The sequence below is a fragment of the Batrachochytrium dendrobatidis genome (genome assembly GCF_000203795.2).
Source record: "Batrachochytrium dendrobatidis JAM81 unplaced genomic scaffold BATDEscaffold_11, whole genome shotgun sequence".
In the NCBI taxonomy this organism is placed as follows: domain Eukaryota; kingdom Fungi; phylum Chytridiomycota; class Chytridiomycetes; order Rhizophydiales; genus Batrachochytrium; species Batrachochytrium dendrobatidis.
Genome location: NW_006281109.1, coordinates 55,412 through 77,087, shown reverse-complemented (window position 1 = coordinate 77,087; position 21,676 = coordinate 55,412). Strand labels below are relative to the sequence as shown.

The 21,676-nt window shown below is 38.6% G+C and overlaps 6 protein-coding genes across 6 annotated transcripts; 3 read left to right on the top strand and 3 right to left on the bottom strand.

Moving 5' to 3' along the window:
- Positions 1-3,406: 3,406 nt before the first annotated feature.
- BATDEDRAFT_26765 (uncharacterized protein) lies at positions 3,407-4,671 on the top strand (the record flags this gene model as incomplete). Its single annotated transcript, XM_006680985.1, has 3 exons — positions 3,407-3,606; positions 3,696-3,915; positions 4,627-4,671. The coding sequence occupies 3 exons, from the start codon at positions 3,407-3,409 to the stop codon at positions 4,669-4,671; spliced, it is 465 nt and encodes a 154-aa protein (XP_006681048.1).
- A 289-nt stretch (positions 4,672-4,960) lies between these two features.
- On the bottom strand, positions 4,961-6,825 carry BATDEDRAFT_26764 (uncharacterized protein; the record flags this gene model as incomplete). The annotated part of the gene is made up of 4 exons (XM_006680984.1): positions 4,961-5,515; positions 5,551-5,871; positions 6,019-6,596; positions 6,666-6,825. 4 exons carry the CDS (start codon positions 6,823-6,825, stop codon positions 4,961-4,963), a joined length of 1,614 nt encoding a protein of 537 aa, XP_006681047.1.
- Positions 6,826-8,043: 1,218 nt separating this feature from the next.
- On the bottom strand, positions 8,044-11,383 carry BATDEDRAFT_26763 (uncharacterized protein; the record flags this gene model as incomplete). The annotated part of the gene is made up of 8 exons (XM_006680983.1): positions 8,044-8,169; positions 8,515-8,568; positions 9,669-9,772; positions 9,909-10,037; positions 10,071-10,216; positions 10,512-10,673; positions 10,984-11,187; positions 11,304-11,383. 8 exons carry the CDS (start codon positions 11,381-11,383, stop codon positions 8,044-8,046), a joined length of 1,005 nt encoding a protein of 334 aa, XP_006681046.1.
- A 2,288-nt stretch (positions 11,384-13,671) lies between these two features.
- BATDEDRAFT_26762 (uncharacterized protein) lies at positions 13,672-15,307 on the top strand (the record flags this gene model as incomplete). Its single annotated transcript, XM_006680982.1, has 4 exons — positions 13,672-13,857; positions 13,935-14,853; positions 14,925-15,114; positions 15,181-15,307. The coding sequence occupies 4 exons, from the start codon at positions 13,672-13,674 to the stop codon at positions 15,305-15,307; spliced, it is 1,422 nt and encodes a 473-aa protein (XP_006681045.1).
- An 806-nt stretch (positions 15,308-16,113) lies between these two features.
- BATDEDRAFT_26761 (uncharacterized protein) lies at positions 16,114-17,010 on the bottom strand (the record flags this gene model as incomplete). The annotated part of the gene is made up of 1 exon (XM_006680981.1): positions 16,114-17,010. One exon carries the CDS (start codon positions 17,008-17,010, stop codon positions 16,114-16,116), a length of 897 nt encoding a protein of 298 aa, XP_006681044.1.
- A 2,285-nt stretch (positions 17,011-19,295) lies between these two features.
- Positions 19,296-20,198, top strand: BATDEDRAFT_90965 (uncharacterized protein; the record flags this gene model as incomplete). Its single annotated transcript, XM_006681191.1, has 1 exon — positions 19,296-20,198. One exon carries the CDS (start codon positions 19,296-19,298, stop codon positions 20,196-20,198), a length of 903 nt encoding a protein of 300 aa, XP_006681254.1.
- Between the last annotated feature and the right edge of the window lie 1,478 nt (positions 20,199-21,676).

Here is a 21,676-nt window from a genome sequence, read left to right as displayed (position 1 = left end):
AAGACAAAAGGTTTTGTATCAAATAGCTCGGCAGTCAACCAGTGGGAATTGAAACCCACTTTAATGCAGAGTTGTATAGGAGATGACCATTCGACAATTTATTGAAACTAATTGCAGCAGCCAAACAAGCACTTTCATTGAAACTTGATGCTATAGACTGACAAACTCACCATCCATTGCTGGGAATGAACCCCTGGCCTCTATTCAACATACAGTTGGTTGTTACGGCCAACCACTGATTATCAAGTCCAACAATGATATGCCTGGTTAAACTCAAGGTATTGTATTTTTATGAAATCCAACATATTATGCCTGTTAAAACTCTGTATCATCAAACTAGACACTGTAATGGACATGAACTCACTTTACAAACCACTCTTGTGAACCTTGTCCAGTCGATACACTTGTATGATGAACACAACTGTTGTGTGTCCAACATTCAATCAAAACCATTCATCTGGATCAAACCATCATGAACATTGACATCAAAGACATTGACACAATCCCTAATGTTTTGTATTCAAAAGTCTATTCTGGCAACATACAAATCAGCATCAAAATTCCAGTCGACAGACTGTCAACTACACAATATTGTCATGATTGGTGTCAGTGGATGTGAACAACAACCTGCTATGGTTTGTGTCGATATTGTGTATTTGACTGTTTTATCGACCTGATTTCAGGGCAATGATTGACAAGTTGGCACAGTTGGCACCTGCCAAAAAGACGGACAAGAATCAATCAGTCTTTGAATACTAATCTAAAAGACTGATCCAGTGTTTGATTTCTGCTTGTATATTTGTTTTGAAAACACTTCGTGAAACAAATCCCAATCTTGATTCTTTTACATGGCTATGCATTCAAAGAAGTGGACGAACTGGTGGGCTTTTTTGTAAAATATTCGACCATCTATCTAAGCTTCCTTGGTCTGCGTTTGGTAAAGTCTATCAAGAGTTGAAATCATGGTTCCTAAAAGACGGTCGTGTTATATTTGACGAATCGCAACATATGCTAAATCTTTTAAAGTCGGACTATCGTTCAACAACAATCCATTACTGCTGGACAATTTGATTTTCCTCGGTCGCTGTTTTCGTTTTTGACCAGAACTATTATCCAAGATGGCTTCAACAATATATGGTGCGGAACACAAATGCGAATCTGCACCATGGACTTGATATACTCTGCTGCTGGACTCAAACCAGAGGATATATTTGTATTCACCGACTTCAACTACTTGAAACCATCTGATATTTTGACACTACTATCGATGTGTCAAAGAATATTGACCTTCAAGAAATCTCACAGTCTCTTCAAGGTCGTCCAAGACTTTTTGTTTCATTTTTACACAAATTGATCGACTCGACTGATATCAATGATTGTTATTGCGGCTATATACAGGAAATGACGACAAAATCTGGCATGTATTTGCCACATTCATTATTTTACTGTTTCTGGAAGGAGAGAATCGACTGGAGTATCAAACCCATTAAAAATGCCGACTATTGTGCTGCTGAAACTAGATTGGTATTGGAGATACTTGTCCATCTACTTATTGAGCCACGATAACAATCATTGATGTCAGTCGAGTTGATCAATTTGTGTAAAAATGATGTAACGAGTCTTGGATGACCTTGAAGAGACTTCTTGAATATCAGCGTTTTCTGACATATCGACTTTTAGCCACATCGATAGTAGTGTCAAAATATCAGATGGTTTCAAGTAGTTGAAGTCGGTGAATATCAACATATTATCTGGTTTGAGTTCAGCAGCAGAGTATGTCAAATCCATAATGCAGATCCGCATTTGTGTTCCGCGCCATATATTGTTGAAGTCATCTTGGATAATAGTTCTGGTCAAAAACGAAAACAGCGACCGAGGAAAATCAAATTGTCCAGCAGTAATGGATTGTTGTTGAACGATAGTCCGACTTTAAAAGACTTGGCATATGTTGCGATTCGTCAAATATAACACGACCGTCTTTTAGGAACCATGATTTCAACTCTTGATAGACTTTACCAAACGCAGACCAAGGAAGCTTAGATAGATGGTCGAATATTTTACAAAAAAGCCCACCAGTTCGTCCACTTCTTTGAATGCATAGCCATGTAAAAGAATCAAGATTGGGATTTGTTTCACGGAGTGTTTTCAAAACAAATATACGAGCAGAAATCAAACACTGGATCAGTCTTTTAGATTAGTATTCAAAGACTGATTGATTCTTGTCCGTCTTTTTGGCAGGTGCCAACTTGTCAATCATTGCCCTGAAATCAGGATCAATCGAGCAGTCAAATACACAATATCGACACATATCATAGCAGGTTGTTGTTCACATCCACTGACACCAATCATGACAATATTGTGTAGTTGACAGTCTGTCGACTGGAATTTTGATGCTGATTTGTATGTTGCCAGAATAGACTTTTGAATACAAAACATTAGGGATTGTGTCAATGTCTTTGATGTCAATGTTCATGATGGTTTGATCCAGATGAATGGTTTTGATTGAATGTTGGACACACAACAGTTGTGTTCATCATACAAGTGTATCGACTGGACAAGGTTCACAAGAGTGGTTTGTAAAGTGAGTTGATGTCCATTACAGTGTCTAGTGTTGATGATACAGAGTTTGACCAGGCATATCACTGTTGTATTTGATGAGTGGATCAGTTCCAGTGGTTTGATCTAGTCCAAGAACAGCAATGGAGTTCCAAGAGTTGTAGCTGGTTTCCATCCTATCCACTACAGAATAGAGAGTGGATGGAATAGAGACCAACTACAACTCCTGGGATCCCATTACCGTTATTGGAAACAATGCGACCATTGAGATCAACCCATTCAACTCACTCATCGAATCAAACAATAATACTGGGCAAGATGTCGTCAAAAGCATTACAGTAACAAGACTCGATAGCTTGTTATCAAACACTGCTGGATGTTGAGACTCTTTCAAACTACTGGCACTAGAAGAAACCATCCCAAAACACAATTGTATGTGGACAATGAAAAGACTTTACAGCAGACTCGGCAAAGTACGAATATCACACAATTTCCATTGAAGATGGTGTTGCTTTGCATACTACAGCAGGAATTACACTCACACTTGAAAGTAATGTTGATACATTAAACATATTCTTTACAACTTCAACTGAATACTTCAAGACCAAGAAGATTATTACCAATCTGAAGCAAGGCTAGTGTTTTCCCTTGTACGCTTGAAACAGCAACTCAAGTGGAGAGTCATCTCGAGTTTATTGGAGCTTCGGACAATGTTCTTGGTCTTGATCCAAAGTCTTGTCGTTTATTGAAAGCAAGACTCGAATGATCTGCCTGTTCGTCATTCTGTAAATGGACAACCATTTGACTTGTAAAGGTGTATCAAGAGGATACACAGTGCCAACCAACAGAAATGACTTGTGGAGATATTGGACATATGGATGTGTGCACAGTGATTGACCAAGTTTATGGATATCTTGCTTTGAACAATCTGATCTATGAATGTGTGACTTGTTATGTTACCTATTTGGTTTGGCAACCTGTCAGAGATACTCTGCGTATCAGCCATTCCATTTACAACGATCTGTGTTCTCCTAGTCGTATTCAGGCAATGTATTTGTTCAACTTGTTTTACAAGACCATCAAACTGAACAGCAGAAATTAGACTCCAGTTCAACAGACTCTGACAGTAATGATTCAAGCACAATCAAGTATAATCTGAATGTGGATTCACTTTGTTCTGGTACTGTGATTGGATTTGGAGCAACTGGTCAAGTCATTCGACTCAATGACTGCAACATTGTTGTCAAACATTGTGATTCCTACAACAATCTTGATGCATTCAAAATGCTAATCAAATATCAATTTACGAAAAGCTTGCCAAACTCAATCTACAATATGTTGCACGCTATTATGGAGAATGTGAGTATTACGGACAGTATTTCACTTGATTGGTTTGGACTTTATTCCTGGAAAACACTGTGACTGGAGAACAGACAATGAGTTGGATTGGATTATTCGACACTTTTAATCGGTTGGTGTAGTTCATGAGGAGTTGAGACCAGGAAACATGATTTTAACTGGTCAAGGGAATATCAAATTGATCGACTTTGGCAAGACGCAGATCAAGACTTGCGTCACGAATTGATGGTTTATCAATCAAGCAGAATCCAAGACTTGTTCAAGACTTGTCCAGTAAAAACACAACCATACTGACCTTTTATCGACTACTCATTGACTACTCACAAAATCAAATGTTTGCGAATCTGATGTTCAAATCTCTATATTACTGATATGAGTTTCATTCCCCTTGAACAGTTTAAATTCAACGTCATGTTCATTCATATTCCATACATATGACAGACACGTCAACAATGCTAATGGCAACTTTATGAATGTCAAAATGGATTGTTTTGAACAAGCTGGTCAACTTTTTTGTTGCTCCAGTCGCAGGCTTTACATCCAAACTATTGTAATGTTTCAACAACTCGGACAGGTTTTTACAATTGTATTGTAGTATGATCAGTGTTTTTAATATTAGTTTTTGATAAATCATTGTACACCCATGTGTTTGCAGGGATTGGTAAATGTTTAGTAGTTTAATCAAACCATATTTTTGATGGTTTAATGTAGGATACTTTTTCCAGATGCGAGTGTATGTTTTGGATTATTGTATGAGCAAACATGTCTATTGGGCATTTTACATCAAATACTTTCAAATAATTGTTAGTAGTATATATTGGGCACCGACTGATACCAGTTTTATCAACCGGTGTTTACAGCCAAACTATGTCCAAAGTTGCCAAAAATATCAAATTATCGGAGATGAGGAAAATTGTCAAAATCTTTAAAATAAAGTACCGGCTTGTTTATTAGTTTGAAATTCCAGGATCTTTTTGTGCCAGATTCATACTTTCTGCTTTAACTAGAATACACTGTCTTTATGATAGACGACGGCAGTTACAAATTAATCGCACCATCCCTTTATGAAAACAACTTTGACTTTATCCAACTCTTCACCGAGTCTCCAACCAAAATCTGTTAACATGCCTGGTGCCGATGGTTCGGCTACCTTGAAAGTTGAGCGTTTCTTTTGGTCAGCAACAAAGATAATTTCCAAGCATGTAATCTCAAACGATTGAGGCAATTGGCATAGCATCAGCAAAAAACTGTGGAAATACTTGATTTTGAATGAACGTGTGTTGCCATCAGTTACTTGAACGAATCTAACCAACCCTTTTCCTTTATCCAAGAAAATAGCATCAAATCCTCCTTGGTCCCATTTATTTGGCTTAAACCAAACACCATTATTTTCTGGTAGAGCAGGAAAAGCATTGATATCCAGAGTTTTGACATTGGATGCTGGCCAAGTTTGAACTTCGTTATCGTTTTCGTCAAACAATTTTACTCTGTCGTAATAAAGACTGGCAAAGAACCACATTTCCAACATCCAACCATCCATAGAAGGATTTCCATCATGCCGAGTAGCTTTGACCAATTTACGAATCAGGTCTGGTCCTGCCTTGATGGCCAACATAACCCGGCAAATTGACTGACAATAGATGTTTTTCGAGGGAACACATCATTCTCTACTAAACTTGAACTGAAGAGACGATCCACGACATTATTAGACTGATCGCCTATTGTGCCTTTGACGTATGGAAAAATATCATTGACAAAAGTGACTAATCCATATGTTTGTTGGATCACATCTTTGGTCGCAAAAAGAAACATACATCTGGCAGAAGCACCCGCAAAGTATAGTTTAGAACGGACCAAGTCTTCACGAGACGAATCAATCTGTAAATCAGAATCTAAAACAGCCTTGACATGGTTAAAGAATTCGTCATTTTGAACAGCATGAATATACTCTTCTTCCTTTCAAGAATAGACGTTGAACTGTTTGAGATTCAACAGCATATCTTCCTCCAACTTTGCTTTGTAACGTGAGGACATTGAACAAACGACAACCAATCTTCTTTTTTCTCAGTCTTCTTCGAGCCATGAATAGCAAGCTTGCTGTACATCAATGTGTTTTTGTCCATTTGAAGTGTATCCATCAATAAACACAATGTGTTGTTTTGATTCATCTACTTTATGCAAAATATCAAAAAGTTTGTCGATATTGCTGTCGTAGATTTCCTGGGATTTCTTTGAATCGCTCTCCAAACGAACACATACTGGATAACGATCTATGTACAAATGAATCCAAGTAACAACCCAGTCCTTTTTGTCCAGAGTTGAGGCAAATGCCAGAGCAGTAGTCGACTTGCCAGTTCCTGGTGGTCCTAAAATCCAACCAAGAACCCCATTATCAATGACTTTTTCCCGTAAAAAACTGAATTGCTCATGAAAAGTTGGACGGCAATAAAGAATGAGTTTTTGAGTAGATAGACCAGTCTTGGCCAAGTAATTTGTGTCAAGTTCGAAAATGGTCAAATTTGGGTCGTATGAAAGTTGAGCAAGTGTTGATACTTTTTCCCATTCACTTGTTCTTCTTTTCTTGTATCCTGCTGTTAAAGTAGAACCTGCGGCAAAAAGGTCAGCTTGAGTAGGTTGTCTTGAAGGTGGTGGTAAACAACCAATAACAGCACAAGAACCATCTTGAGTAAAGTATTATTGAGGAAGAGAGTCGAGTAAAGCCCAGGTGTTGATTAGTTGGTCCTTGTTACTGTTGGTGTAGAGTTGGAGTTGAGGAGCATCAATGTCAGCCACAGCAGGACCATACTCAGACTTGATGGCATCCTGAACGTCACTCAGGTCTTCAAAGTCAGTCACATCGATTTCAGTAGAAATAGTGTTGTATTCAACATTGAGGAATCGTTTTGGCATTTTATCAAAAGAAAAAGAATAAAAAAGCAATTTATTTGTCAAATTGTAAAACAAAAATCGACTTTTTAATCGAGTCAAAATAACAAAATTTTGGGATATTTCAAGACAATTCACACGATTTAAATATTTGGAAATTAGTCAAATTTACACCAGAATTAATGTCTCATTAATGTGAGACATTACTAGTGTGAGAGTGTTGATTTGCATTGTGTGAGACATTAGTAGTGTGTGAATGTGAGACATTTCTGAATAGTTTAACAATCAAAAACCATCAACAATGACGTTTGAACTGGAATTCACATGACTTTCTTGTCTCCTATTTTATAAACACACTCACTCACTTGTTAATAAACAACACAATCGAATATTGATTCATTCCTTCACATCTTCAATCAACTGCAACACACTTGCCAATAATGACAACCATCAATGCCGTCATATGTTCATGATCCTCGCAAGTAATATGAACTCAATTGGAAACGCTGTCACTAGCGCATTTGGTCAGTCGCAGAGTCAAACCAATGACATTGTTGTCATGATGACCAAACACGACAATGTCATTCGATCATTACTGGAACAGATCTTGGTCAAACTGGACTGTGGTTGCTCACCAACACATGCAGTTGTTATGCCAGTTGTGGTATTCGAAACCATTTCCACGACTGTAAACATCACCGCAACAGTGACTGTGTTTTGTCCACAAAGTCAATCCAAGTTGTTCATATGCGACAACAGCACGTTGCACACACACGCAGACTGTCGATACGGAATGCCAAGCAACAATCGACTTATTCCGTAGTCGTGCAATTGTTGACATAAATGCCATTGCGGTCAATGCTGTATCGACTGGTGTCGAACCTTGAATGAATGCTGCAACTCGCATTTGTTTATTGCGTTTTGCATCGAATGCAATGTGCACACTCAATAAACTTTGTAGTATTCTGGTCACATTCCGTATCAATCTGCAACGGATTACCAACATCCATACAATCAACAACACAATCAGATTATTAGTAGATCAATCTATTGCTGTCAAACTTGTAGTCATGACCCAACTCGGTACAAATCAGGTCAAGTTTGATCCAAAAACTCCAACAAAAAACATCAACCCGACTACTGAGCTGGCTGCTCGTTGACGGTTTGCTGGTTATGTGGGTTTATTGTTGATGGGTAAGCGTGTAAACTGTCGTACACGCAATTTATACTGCGAGTTGATGGTCAAGTCTGGCAATCTGCATTCATGAACTTGTGTGCAAACAGTGTTTTGTTGGATCTCAAACATCCTGCAACTCGCACAGTTGTTTGCACAGTTGCTCGCCTATCAATCCAACTGGATCTGCAACTCTGTCAAGCAAATCCGTAGTCCAATCTGCTGATGTTGATGTGACTACAATAGACACGAAACTCACCGAAATAACACTTGCTGATCTGACAGGTCAATGAGTGACACTCTAACCATTAATACCAAATAAACAACGTTTTGAATCAACAATCAACTGTCATGACAATTGGTAATATTCGTGGTCATTTGGCATTCATCTCAAACCATCACATCAAACACATTTCCAAAATCGATTGCTGGACAACTCAACTCGGTGCACGAGTCCGCATTACTGTGTCAGAGTCATGTTCCGCACACACTATTCATCAACTCTGTCACCAATCATCCGTACAACAACTGACACATACACAAAAACTGTCAACGCAGGCATCCAACGACATCCTCACTGTGTGTTTCACTTCCTAATTGTTGTCAAATATTGTCAGTCAATGTGTCAAACATTGCCAGCAAACACTCACTACTTTGACATATATTCAGCCAAACCGACTATGTGGATTATCCAAGACTTGCATTGCAACGGACAGTTTCAAGCACACAGTGTGTGGTTTCAATGTATTGCAACACTCGGCAACTGTTCCCGAACATCGAGACACCATTCGGTATTGACAAATGGTTTGGATTTGCAAAATGACTGTTTATGGCACCATAATTGTCGCAAACATTCCAAACTTTACACCTGAATGTGTTTGGACTGTTGGCTGTGTACATTGGACACTCGGCTGCATGCGACTATCAAACGCGAAATGTCTTGTCTGCCATTCAACATGTCCTGTCAGCAGTTATTCCGTTTGACGATCACTCATCAGTGCTACTGTTTGAAAACTGGAGCACTGAATATGCGCCATTACAACGCATCATACACGCATGAATACTGCGTTTGACTGTCATACAGTATGCTGGCAATACTCCGACAGTAACATCACTCGAGTGAGCAGGACTGCATGTCATTGACACTCTATCAATCACTTTGTGTGTGACGAGACTGAACAAACACTTGTAAAATCTGCTCGTGTAAACATGAACATTGCGGTTGCTGACAATGTGTCATTTACACTTGCATCCGCACTAATACACATGCACCAACTCATTCAGTCCATTCCACTCATTCAACTAACATATCACAACTCTGCATATATGCCTATGATCGGATTGCAATGTTAGATTGGTGGAATATATGCAGCGTTTGATGGATCATACACGGACACACACGAGCTATGCATTCAGTTATTGGATGCTGCCAATGCAACAGTGGATGACTGTCAACTGCACGCACATGCACATACTGCTCGGGAACATAAACGTCGACTGTATCGCTCAATCAAACGGACGATTTGACATGGTAACACTGGAATATCGATGTACATTACAGCAAGTATCCGTGACAATCACAATGAACTCTGTCGCATCCAACTAGATGCATGCTGGGACAAACACAATGCAACAATCCAGCGACTTGAATGCGCCAATGAACATATGAACTGGATCAAGTTTGCTGACACACCTGACCGGACAGTATTGATGATCGTTTTGATATGACATTTGCAGCAGCTCGAGTCATGTCTGGTGGTGCAACACACACAACAACCATCACTCCATTCCATTCCACTATACGATGCGATGTGATGCCAATCGTATCATTCAGTACAGCAGTGATAATATTTTTGACATACCGAGTAATCACTACTTGCATCTTGCTATGGACGATAGTGGACATTTACTTGACTTGCAGTAATGACAGTACTTGCATATACGTGATTCACTTCCACCATACAAACTGTTTCCGATTCGTGACGATGCAACTGATCTCGACTCGGATATACCTTGATATCGACTAGTTGATGCAATACAGCAGCTGGTTCACACCAAACACCTGAAAAACAACAGGATATTGATCACATTCTACCGAGTCGCATTATATACACCAAATGATACACCTGATGAACCACCCAATCCATTTGCTCGTGTTCTGCTACACACAGTCCAGGCAATATGTTGACGGCCACTATGCGACCTGATGGCAGTCTGCATACACTGTACCGATTGTACTGACTGCATATATCGACAACAATAACGGTGATCACATTGATACAAATGACAAACACTGTATTACACTGATTGATGTGTGTCATAAACTGGTATGCAAGGTCTTGCAAACACACGTTGATGGATCGTGGTGCTCAACAAACTCGTCACCACCGATCATGATCGATTTCAAACCAAACAAGTGTGCTGTGCTGGTTGGTTCACTAGTTGATATTGTTCAACGATGACAGTGCGTGCAGCTCAATACTATTGTTGTGTTGATTGACATTCAAAATGCATTCGACACTGTCATGGTTGGTACCTTGATATGGTAACTGCAACACATGTGGTTAACACCACGCACACTGGTCTTGCTAACAGCGCTGCACACATGCTCATCGGCTTGTGCTCAAACTGAATCATTGGTTTCTGATCCATTTCCAATTGAACATGGAATCCGGTGGTGATGTCCACTGTCAAATTACTGTTCAACATGTTCATCAACAACATACACGATGATATCAACCGATTGTCATTGCATGAGTATCGTGTAAATCACCACCAATGTGAGGGTTCATGTATGCCGACAATATTGTGATATTTGCCGATTCTGATCAGTTGCTCCAATTGGCATCTGGTGTACTCGCACAATGAATGGAACAATGTCAAATAAGCTTTGGTGTAGTCAAATGCAACATACTCAGTTTCTGTGGCCACAACACTTTGATTCCGAATTACCAATTGATATGATGCTACACGAACAACAGATTCGTCATGTTCAACACTACAAATACCTGGGTGTTGTATTCCACAACCACTGTATCACACCATGTGACTGAACTATATTCATGTTGCTGTATCCAATACCATGTTGGTTGTGTCCGGTTCTTAAAAACCACCAACTCATAATCAACTTTTGGATGCGAATATTCTTGGCAGTCATTCTAGTAATGATCATGTATGCATTGGATCTGGTTGGTGGTTGGTGGTAACTTGACCTGCATACACAGTCAACAGTCAACAACGGTGTGCGACACATATTGAATGCATGCAAATCCATGACTGTCAACTCCTTGTTGTTGAAACAAGTTCAGATCACCATCAGCTCACTCACTCGTTGCACCGATGTGATTGCATGATCAACCTGACACCAACCAAACCATACTCGAATATATATGTTCCAGTCATGTGCATGGTGTATCGATTGTCAACTCACAATGTCAACTCCAACACATTCCACCATGGTTATGGTCACATCACATCATGCTGATGTATGTCGATCAGTATCACATTGCAAATGACTGTCATTCAATGACTGCAATGCAATACCGTGCATGTATTGTGACTGATACGCTGTGCACCATCAGCCAGTGTACAACTGTCACTCGATATATCGAGTCTGATATGCAACAACATGCTGTGTTTACCATGATCATGTTTTTGATCAATCTTGGACTCATGATACATGATTTGACATGTTGGATCGTGTGGATATGTCATGGACTGCAATTTAGTTGCAAACACACATATGTTTGACATTGACCAATGCATACTGTGCAACGACTGATCAGTGCGAGTGTAATTGCACACTTGGTGGTATTGTGCATTATGGTTGTTTGACAATGGATGAATGCTGGATTAGTCGGTTATATGCAACCCATTTGAATCGACCTATTTGAACAAACACTCGATGTAACTGACAACAATGTGTATACATGGCTGTTTGATCAGTCGAGTTTGTGCTGGTAGCGTACCATTGGTAACAGACACAACCCTGACACCATCACCAAAACAATCATACAACAGTTGACCAATAAACTTGTAACACCAACAGCATATGCTTGTACAATTACAGCCTGTTTTCATGAGATCATTTTATGTATTGAGTTGATGATAGTCAAGTGGATACTAATAGTTGATTGATATTACAGCCATATTGATGTAAATGGACCACTAAATAACAGTGTTGGTGTGCAATAAACAGTCAGTGTCATGGACTGGCTGACAATTCAGTGCGATTGTTGGTGGTGATTGACATGCAAACAACAGTTGCATTACTGACATGTGTCATGATTGTTATTGAAATAGATTGTGATCGTATCCGTGATTCAGAATACAACAGAAACGACAAACGCTGATTCAAGACTATTTCAGTTCAAAATCATAGTTTGTGTGCATCATATCATTGACACTGTTTATAATAATTCATAATGTATATTGAATCAACCGTCAATGTCAAGTACAAAACTACAACCAATATTCAACATTGTTTATTCCAAACCAACAGTCAATTACTGCAAGATAGTGTTCAACTCTACATGAATGCGATTGTATACCATTTTGGTTTCAGCTGTAAATTTGAACTATTTCGATTTGTCCAAACTTTGTTTGTAATCTGTGCGATTGGTTGTGGATTCAGTGCAAAGGTGAAAAATCTGATATTCTACTCGAGATACTGGAGTGTCTTGATTGAATGCACTTTAACAAAGCAGTCAATACTCTGCTGTTTTGTTGGATCACATCAATTGACATACTCTTGGATACTCGTGGCTAGTTTACTGTGTTGTATTTGTTAGACATTGATTGTGATCTAGTTGGATGTCACGGATAGCAACAATTGACATGACAGTGGACACTATTGGACATGTACACTGCAATGTGACTGTCAGCAACCATCACCATCAGTGTGTATCATGTGTTTAAAAGTACTCGCATGCATTGGATTCAACACCACGTTTGTGATCGGGTTTGATCTGGATTGTACTGTGGTGTTGTTTTGCATATACCAGTAGATTGTGTGCTGATTTGAATGACATGATCATCCATTGTGGTTCATGTACCACGATGACAATCTGACCTGTTGACACGGCCAGTTTGTTGAACGACCTGCCAATCTCCAATTCGATTATAGTACAATGTCACTCATTCAGTGTATCGATAACAGTTTGCCGAGTTTGATGTTGATCATGTTGTGGCACGATCAGCAGTGTTTGATGTGTACAGTCTAGATTAACCTAAAATGACTGTGCAGTCATACCAATGGAAAAGTCATGGTTTTGAAATACTGCAACAACAGGCTGTTTGATGCTGTTGTGTCCGAGTGATCCAAAACATGACCAATTGGACAATCAGTCAAATATTTGATACACAGTGGCAGTGTATGCTGTAGTAATGTATTGTAAATGTGATGATAACTATCCATAATCAGGGTGATAATCTGATACTATCTGATTACTGGATACATGACCACAATTGGAAATATCAACACAGTATACTACTGAAATTGATTTTCCACTAGCAGAAATGTCTGTGTATTGATTCGCCCTACAGGGTGTTTCTGGGTTTGCTCACCCTACATGGTGTTTTTGTGTTTTCTAAATACCCATTTGGAAAGTGCTGATTGTCACCCTTAAAGCTGCCGTCGTTACAAAACGGCAATCATGTACTAGATTCACAACACTTTCATCACACTACTCGATACAATGCTGATTACTATAGAATGCGTTATACTTGCGTTACAGGCGGTTGCTGCAGTTCGACTTGCATTACACTCACCAATTGGAATTGACAGTCCATCAAACAATAGGCTGTCAAAACGATCACCCCTTGAATTGGGTGGTGATGTTAACAAATGTTTCAAGATAAAAGTCAATGTTGATGGAGTTGATGTATGTATCATGTCATGCATTGTAGTTTGATATCAGTTTGTACTAGGTTTAATCAATCTCACACTTGTTTAAAATAGTTGAATTTACGAGTCGATTCAACAGTTTCTAATATGGTGGTACCACTTCCTAGTTCAAGCAACGATGTAGGTTTAGCTATACAAAGTATTTCAAGTGGGGAACCCGTTAGTATAAAGTACAAAGGCAAACAGTATAATGGAGTTACATCCACAGCCGTTGTGACGATTCCAGGTACTGGGATAACTGGCGTCAATTTACCAGTATTGGCAGTTGAAAAACAATCAGCAGATTCAGTTGGTATCAATCCAAAGTTTGATGGAATATTTGGGCTTGCCTATTCCTCGTTGTCAAATCAACATTCACGAGTCACTGCAATGGATGCTTTGTATAATGATGGTGCCATTCCTAAAAACGAGGTTAGTCTTCAACTGTGTCCATATGGCATGACTTCAGAAAGTTTCATCAATATAGGAAACACGGACGTAACTGCAAAATGCGAAACGGATGGAACAAGTGTTGCATGGGTAGAATCGCCATCAAACAATCAGTTTAGTGTCAACATCAAGAGTGTACTAGTCAATGGCAGACCAGCGGAGCTGCCTGCTGAATTCCAAAAAAAAGTGAAAGACGGACGTACTTTGTACTCGAGTGTGGAAACATGCTTTTTAAATATGCGTTTTCCTGAAACAGTCGTGACAGCATTGGTTGATGCTATTCTTAATAGTAATGCGATCACTGTCAAAGATAATATGTTAAGGAGCGATTACCTTGACAAAAAAAAAATTAAAATGAGATTATGGAAAAACCATCTAATGCCCAGATACAAATATACTATTGATTGGAGTAGGATGCCAAGGTTTTCAATTACAATGTTTGCTCAAACTCCCGTAACTGATGAAAATCGCGATTCCGTTGTAACGATCGAACTAGGTCCTAGAGACTATATGCAGATAATCAGTATTGAAAATTCTGAAAAATGTAAATATTCGACAATTGCATGCAATACGTGTTGTTTGATTAACCTGACTAATATACCTGTTGAATTATAGTCCTGTTTGCTGTAACAGTTGGTTCAAATGATTATGCAGTTCTTGGCATGTCATTTATGACCCGACTTAAATTGACATTTGATTTACAAAATGCACGCATTGGGTTTGGTTCTGGATGTGGATGCGAAACTGCAACCAGTGAATATCCTACTATTTCAAACAATGATCGGATGCTTTGGCCATTACCACAGTAAGTTGTTTGATATTGATGTGTGGATGTGTTGATTGATATATTGATCATGAATTTGATGCACAGTTTTGGATTACCTGAAGAACCAAGTACTTCATATGAAACACAATATCGCAGTATAGTGTTGCGTATTGGCAGGATTCGTCGTGGTAGTAAGCGGTCAAACGTTGATTACAAGAAACTTGGGGACTAAATAGATATAGCAGTAAAACTGGTTATCTGTTGCATGGATGATGACCATGATTATTTTATAGTTGATATGATGGTACGTTAGAACTCTTGATGTTAATAATCATCAATGACAACTGATCAAGTAGTTGTACCTGAAAACACCCACCACACTGTCAAGAGTCACAAACAGACTCTCAATAAACTCGACTGAATACAATTCATTATAAACAAACCGCTACTGTATGTATTTCTAATGTGGTGTGTCCATGTTTGATTGTGTGATGTGTTCAAGCCATGTATGCATTGGATCAGTTCAGTGTGTATCGTAGTTGTTTGATACACATCATGATCGCATAGCTCAATCATGGTATGCATTGTTTGAATCCATCACTGTATATCTGGATGACCATGCCAATACTGGATGCGCGATATCAACGGTTGCAATATGATATACTGCTGCAAGTATATCGATGGCTAGTCATTTTTGAACAAATCAAACCAGTCAAATTGGTCGGATCTGATATCAATACACATGAGTATTGTTGGTATTGATGTTGCATGTCATGTGTCAATACGACATGACAAGCAATATATAATCAACTGTATTGTATTGGAAATATACAAGTGTCGATGCATACTATGATATGATGCCAACCAAGACTGTGTAAAATAATTAAATACAATGCATGCACATACAATATCCAATATCAAATGGCAATTATATTTTATTACAAGTTGAATCAGAAATACAGCTGTAATAACAGCTGATTAAATTGAAAGCAGTTCAAATTAGAATTCAAATCAATCAGATGAATTTCCACATCAGGATCAATGATTCAACTGTAATTTGACCTTTTTCATAAACTTGGAAACTTTGGTTAAACTGGAAGGGGCTCTAGAGGACTTTCGATTGGGATTAGCTATAGACGTTTCTTCAGATGGAGATTGTCCATCAGAACTTTTTAGAGCCATTTTACGCTGCTCAGAATTGTTTGTTGCTTGCTCGGGTGATTGAGGCAAACTTTCATGGCTTTGATATCTTTGTGATGAACTGGGAGTTTCACTAGTAGATGCATGCTCGAGTTCTGGAAATGGAGTCCGTTTTCCACTGTAAAATTGATTGATGCATTTCATAACGACGGGATTACCCAGGATGCGTTTCATATATACACCGACTGAATGAACATTCAAAAACCCTTGAAAAAAGTTTTGTGCAAGTGCTTTTTCGGCCAAATAAAACTTCCGATCCAAAACAGAGCATTCGCTATCGCACACTTGCTGTTGAATTTCGAAATCTACAAGTTCTTTACGTACCCTTGAAAGCTCAGAAATAGCCTCATCATAACTTAAATCATCATCTTCTGCCGAATATCCAGACTTTAAGAGATCAACTTTTTCACTGAGCTGTTGTATCAATTTTTGTTGAAAAGAAATCGATTTTGATATCAACTTGCACCTTTCTTCTGTTGTCTCGACACCACGTTTTGTTGTTGCGTATGCTTTGATCAAGCTCTTGGCTTTCCTTGAAAGTGTGCCACAATAAAATAAGTCTACATCCAATTCAGAAACAGCTGAAGGGCTAGAATAAGTGCTTGTAGTTGCAGTGGGAAGAACTGTCAAAGTGCTAGACTCAGCATCTGCGGTTGCACTGGGAAGGACTGGATTGGCGATAGTGACCGAGCAAGCAAGCAAAACTGATGATAGTACAGTCACTGCAAGTTTCATTCTACTGGTTTAGTTGAGCAAGTTGTAAATAGTTGTTGCTCAACAGGTCGGATTTAGATTGTATTTATGTTATTGAAAGAGTATCAAAAGCATACTCTTTGAGTAGCCGTCCTAAGGGCTCGTGTTACTATCAGAGTTAGTGTTGAGGTAACTCAAAAGAAGCCCTTTGTATGGTAATGCGCAGTATTGATTGAACTATTGTTTGGTTATGGATTCAAATATCGCATGGTTGGTTGTGTAGCTCCCACCCTTTTCCTCCCTAAAAGTGACTAAAGTCACAGTAAAGTAAGCACAGGCTTAAATAATATTGCATAGCTATATGCAACTGAGCCGACATTCAGTTATTACATTATCAGTTTGCTGTGATATTTCATGCTTTTCAAATGGCAAATGGTTCAAACATTGACGATTTAGTAATACGCTTTCCATTCAGCTTGACACGATCAGTCATCACTGCATATTGTCCAGTGATTCACTCAATCAACTGAATCAATACAATGCAGTTCATGCCGCAACCACAATGTCACATTGATGATCAGTGACTTGCAACTGTTGTGTTGGCATTGCATGCTGTGTGCTAGTATATCAACATCGATTGTCACTATAGTTGTATCAACCACACATTATGATTGTATGTCATGGTTGATTTGTATTGTGGATTGATGCACTCATTACATTATTTGAACACAACTCGTTGTATGACTCGTTGTATATACACTGCAATTGGATCCAGTCACTCGACATCACAACATTGTTCACATACAACCTGATTGTGATGGTGGTTGTCGATCTGATTATCGACCTGATTTTCGTGTCGGTATATATGTCGAGTATGTACATCCGAGTGATCAAGCCATACATGTATATACATACAATGTATACAATACACACCAGTTGGGTTGATCAGCATGTGTCAACTGGCCAATATCGTCAACATGGTTATACACGCACTTGACATGTGCATCTTGACAGTGATCATCATACAATCCATACTGTTGCACAAACTGATAAACTTGTAACTATTGGTTTTCAATTGGTGTCTTGTCAAAACCATGTTGCATTGTAGTGATCTGTTGTAAAAGCACATTCCAATTAAACTAGTATAAAATCATCAGCGTTGTATTCTATTAATGAATACTCAGTCATACCCAGTTATATCCATCTACTGCTCACTTTTTATGATCTGTATCATATCATTTTTACTACTTTTACTATTTTTGCTGATTTCCTATAATAAATACTTTTACACTCCAACATATCTCGTATCTGAATGGTGTACAGTTGTATCGGATTGCTTGTTTCCAACTCGACATGCTCAGGTTTGCGTTATTTTATTGCAATCCATCAGTGACCCTACAAGATCGGCAGTTTATTGTTATAATGGCGGCCATCCATTTGAAACTGTCAAGCGTTGTAGCACACTATTACATAGTGTTTAGTCATATCTGGTATCAATAAAACTGGTACTCTGTTGACTGGGTAATATGGCAGTCACCAAATAAACAAAAAGACGAAATGGTTGATATGAAATCAATATGGTGTCGATTGAGTAAATGAGCAAATATGCCAGGTCCATAGTGGTTGAATGAATACAGCCGTGTATTAGGGCTGTATAGCAAAAAGTTGTGGGGATATGCATGAATAGATGCCAGTTCAAGTGAAATTGCTTGACAAGGCTGGTTGACCGCAGAATACTGACATTTACTTGGATAATAGCTCAGCTGCTTGATGAAATTGAAGATGCTTGTTTAAAGCTAAACGAAACCTTAACCCTGAATATTAGTCACCCTATTTAGTACCCTATCTAGTAGCTTTAGTCCAACTTTGATATGCCATTTGTTCAGCCCAACTTCCATGTACTGATTGTTAGTTGATCACGTTTCAGGACGACATCCCTTGAACGGCCCCGACCATTCAACCAGTACTTGGCTTTGAAGCAGTTTACTTTATGCTTGCCATCAGAATTTGAATATGAGTTGCATAATAAAATAGTGGAGATGGCCATAAACTACCGAAATGAGAAGTGAGAAACGAGAAACGAGAAACGGTTAAATGGAAAAACAGATTCATTAGTCAACTCCGCTTGCAAGGAATAGGGAGTCAATAAGGCTGGTAACCAGTATGCATAATCACAATGTACACACCGCATTATGATGCCGTGGTATAGCACGCTACAAGTTCCGTATTCTTGATATATACTACAAGCACCAATGTCCTATCGACTATAAAAACACATGGACTTTCCCAACAATTATACTCATAACTAGCTCCATCTACTTGATCAAATGAAATATATCAACTTTTCAATTCTTGCTACGGCTTTTGCCTTGTCCAGCAGTGTCTATGCCGCTCCATCTGGGCAGCAAAAAGATATTCCATCTGGTCCAGATACAACGGCTACCATTTCCCAGGAAGAAAACAGTCAAAATAAACAAGCGTTTGTCTCCGAATTGGTGGAACTAGCTGGAACGGAGCTGCAGAGTACTGAAAAGCTTGTCATTGATGACGAAAGATACAATCCCGATCTCAAACAAGACTATTTTGTCATTGATGGTGATCAGGCTTATAAAAAAGGAGACTATTGGGGACGAGATGCATTTGTTGCAGTGTTGCTCGAATATATTCCTAAACCACCGAGTATGGATGAGCAGCCTGAAACTCCTAGTACTCCCACTCAACCTGGACTGTTTAGCGGACTTTGGTCGATGATCTGGCCTGAAGAAAAAAAACCATTAGATCCTCCAAAATCTCTTAAACAGAAAATTGACGAATATCATGCATCGGTCAAGTTGCTCTCTGGCAAATATCTTTCGTGGACTGAAAAAGTATTGCAGTATATCAGCCAGATGGATGTTAAAGACACTAGCGCTCCATCATTAAAACTGATCAAGGAACTCAAAATGCATACTCAGATACTTTATAATGCGTTTGAGACTGAACAAGAAGATATGCAACGTTCAGCCAATATTTTCAAAAATGGTCCAAAGCTTGAACTTCTCAAATCAATCAAATATCTAATGGCCAATCATCAAAAATATGTTCAAAAGATATTGGGTCAAATTAAACAGCTGCTAAACCAGTATCTACTCACTGACCAGCATCACACTATTGAACTGAATCCTGTGCTTGATGGCTGGTTCAAGTCTTACGATGAAATGAGTGTCAAAGCGTATACATTGCTCAAATAAGCGTGTACAAAACAATATGATATTGATTAATTGTTGAAATTTACTTTTTAAACTACATGCCAATAAATCATTATGTTTACAAATTTATAGTTGTATTGACTACACATTATGATTGTATGTCATGGTTGACTTGTATTCTGGATTGATGCACTCATTACATTATTTGAACACAACTCGTTGTATATACACTGCAATTGGATCCAGTCACTCGACATCACAACATTGTTCACATACAACCTGGCTGTGATGGTGTCTGTCGACCTGATTATCGACCTGATTGTCGTATCGGTATATATGTCGAGTATGTACATCCGAATGATCAAGCCATACATGTATATACATACAATGTATACAATCAACACCAGTTGAGTTGATCAGCATGTGTCAACTGGCCAATATCGTCAACATGGTTATACACGCACTTGACATGCACATCTTGACATGCACATTTGGACAGTGATCATTGTACAATCCATACTATTGTACAAACCATATATGACCAGTCATGTCAAGTATCCAATCAAGCATCCAGTCATAAATACAAACTCGGGTAGTCCGAGTATCGATCAACAACTGCGATCGATATCAAACTACCATGCACAATCGATTGTAATCCACATCAGTTATAGTCAATCACACACGTCACACATGTCATGGTGTATGCTGCATTTGAATACATGTCATGATGATCAATGTCAACCACACACAACTGGTAATGCATGACCAATGACGGCACTCGACAGCTGCAACAATCGATACCAAACATATCGAGTATCGACAGTCAAACATTGATTAACCAACAGTTGTACAATTATACAACTGGTGCGTGTATTGACAAGTGATCAACATCGATCTGGTTATAGTTGAAACGGTATATCACAGGACTTGAAAGTTGACAGTATTGTTGTGGTGTAATGCTGGCAATGTTGATGTCGAGACTGTCAATGTATTAAAATGTATTGGCCAACAGTGACTGCGATCAATAACAATATTGCAGTCAATCCAATTCATTGGCTGACAGGAACAATCACCATCCACCTGTCAGATTCAGCATGTTTTGTAACACATTTACAAATCCAGCAATGAATGACATTAAAATGTTGAATAAAAGACTCGAGTCATTATATGAATGACGTAATCAATTGAGTTGAATTGACACTCGATTAAACAATACAAATGAACACATGACAAATGTTTAATTTGACAGTTTTAATTTCACACAAAAATGCTTAAACAATATTCAGAGCGTGTGAATTTGTCTTACATTCTTCACACGCCATTAAATTTTGGATTTAAAGTCGGATTTTGCCATTTCTTTTCTTCAACAAATTACAATGCAAGACAAAAGGTTTTGTATCAAATAGCTCGGCAGTCAACCAGTGGGAATTGAAACCCACTTTAATGCAGAGTTGTATAGGAGATGACCATTCGACAATTTATTGAAACTAATTGCAGCAGCCAAACAAGCACTTTCATTG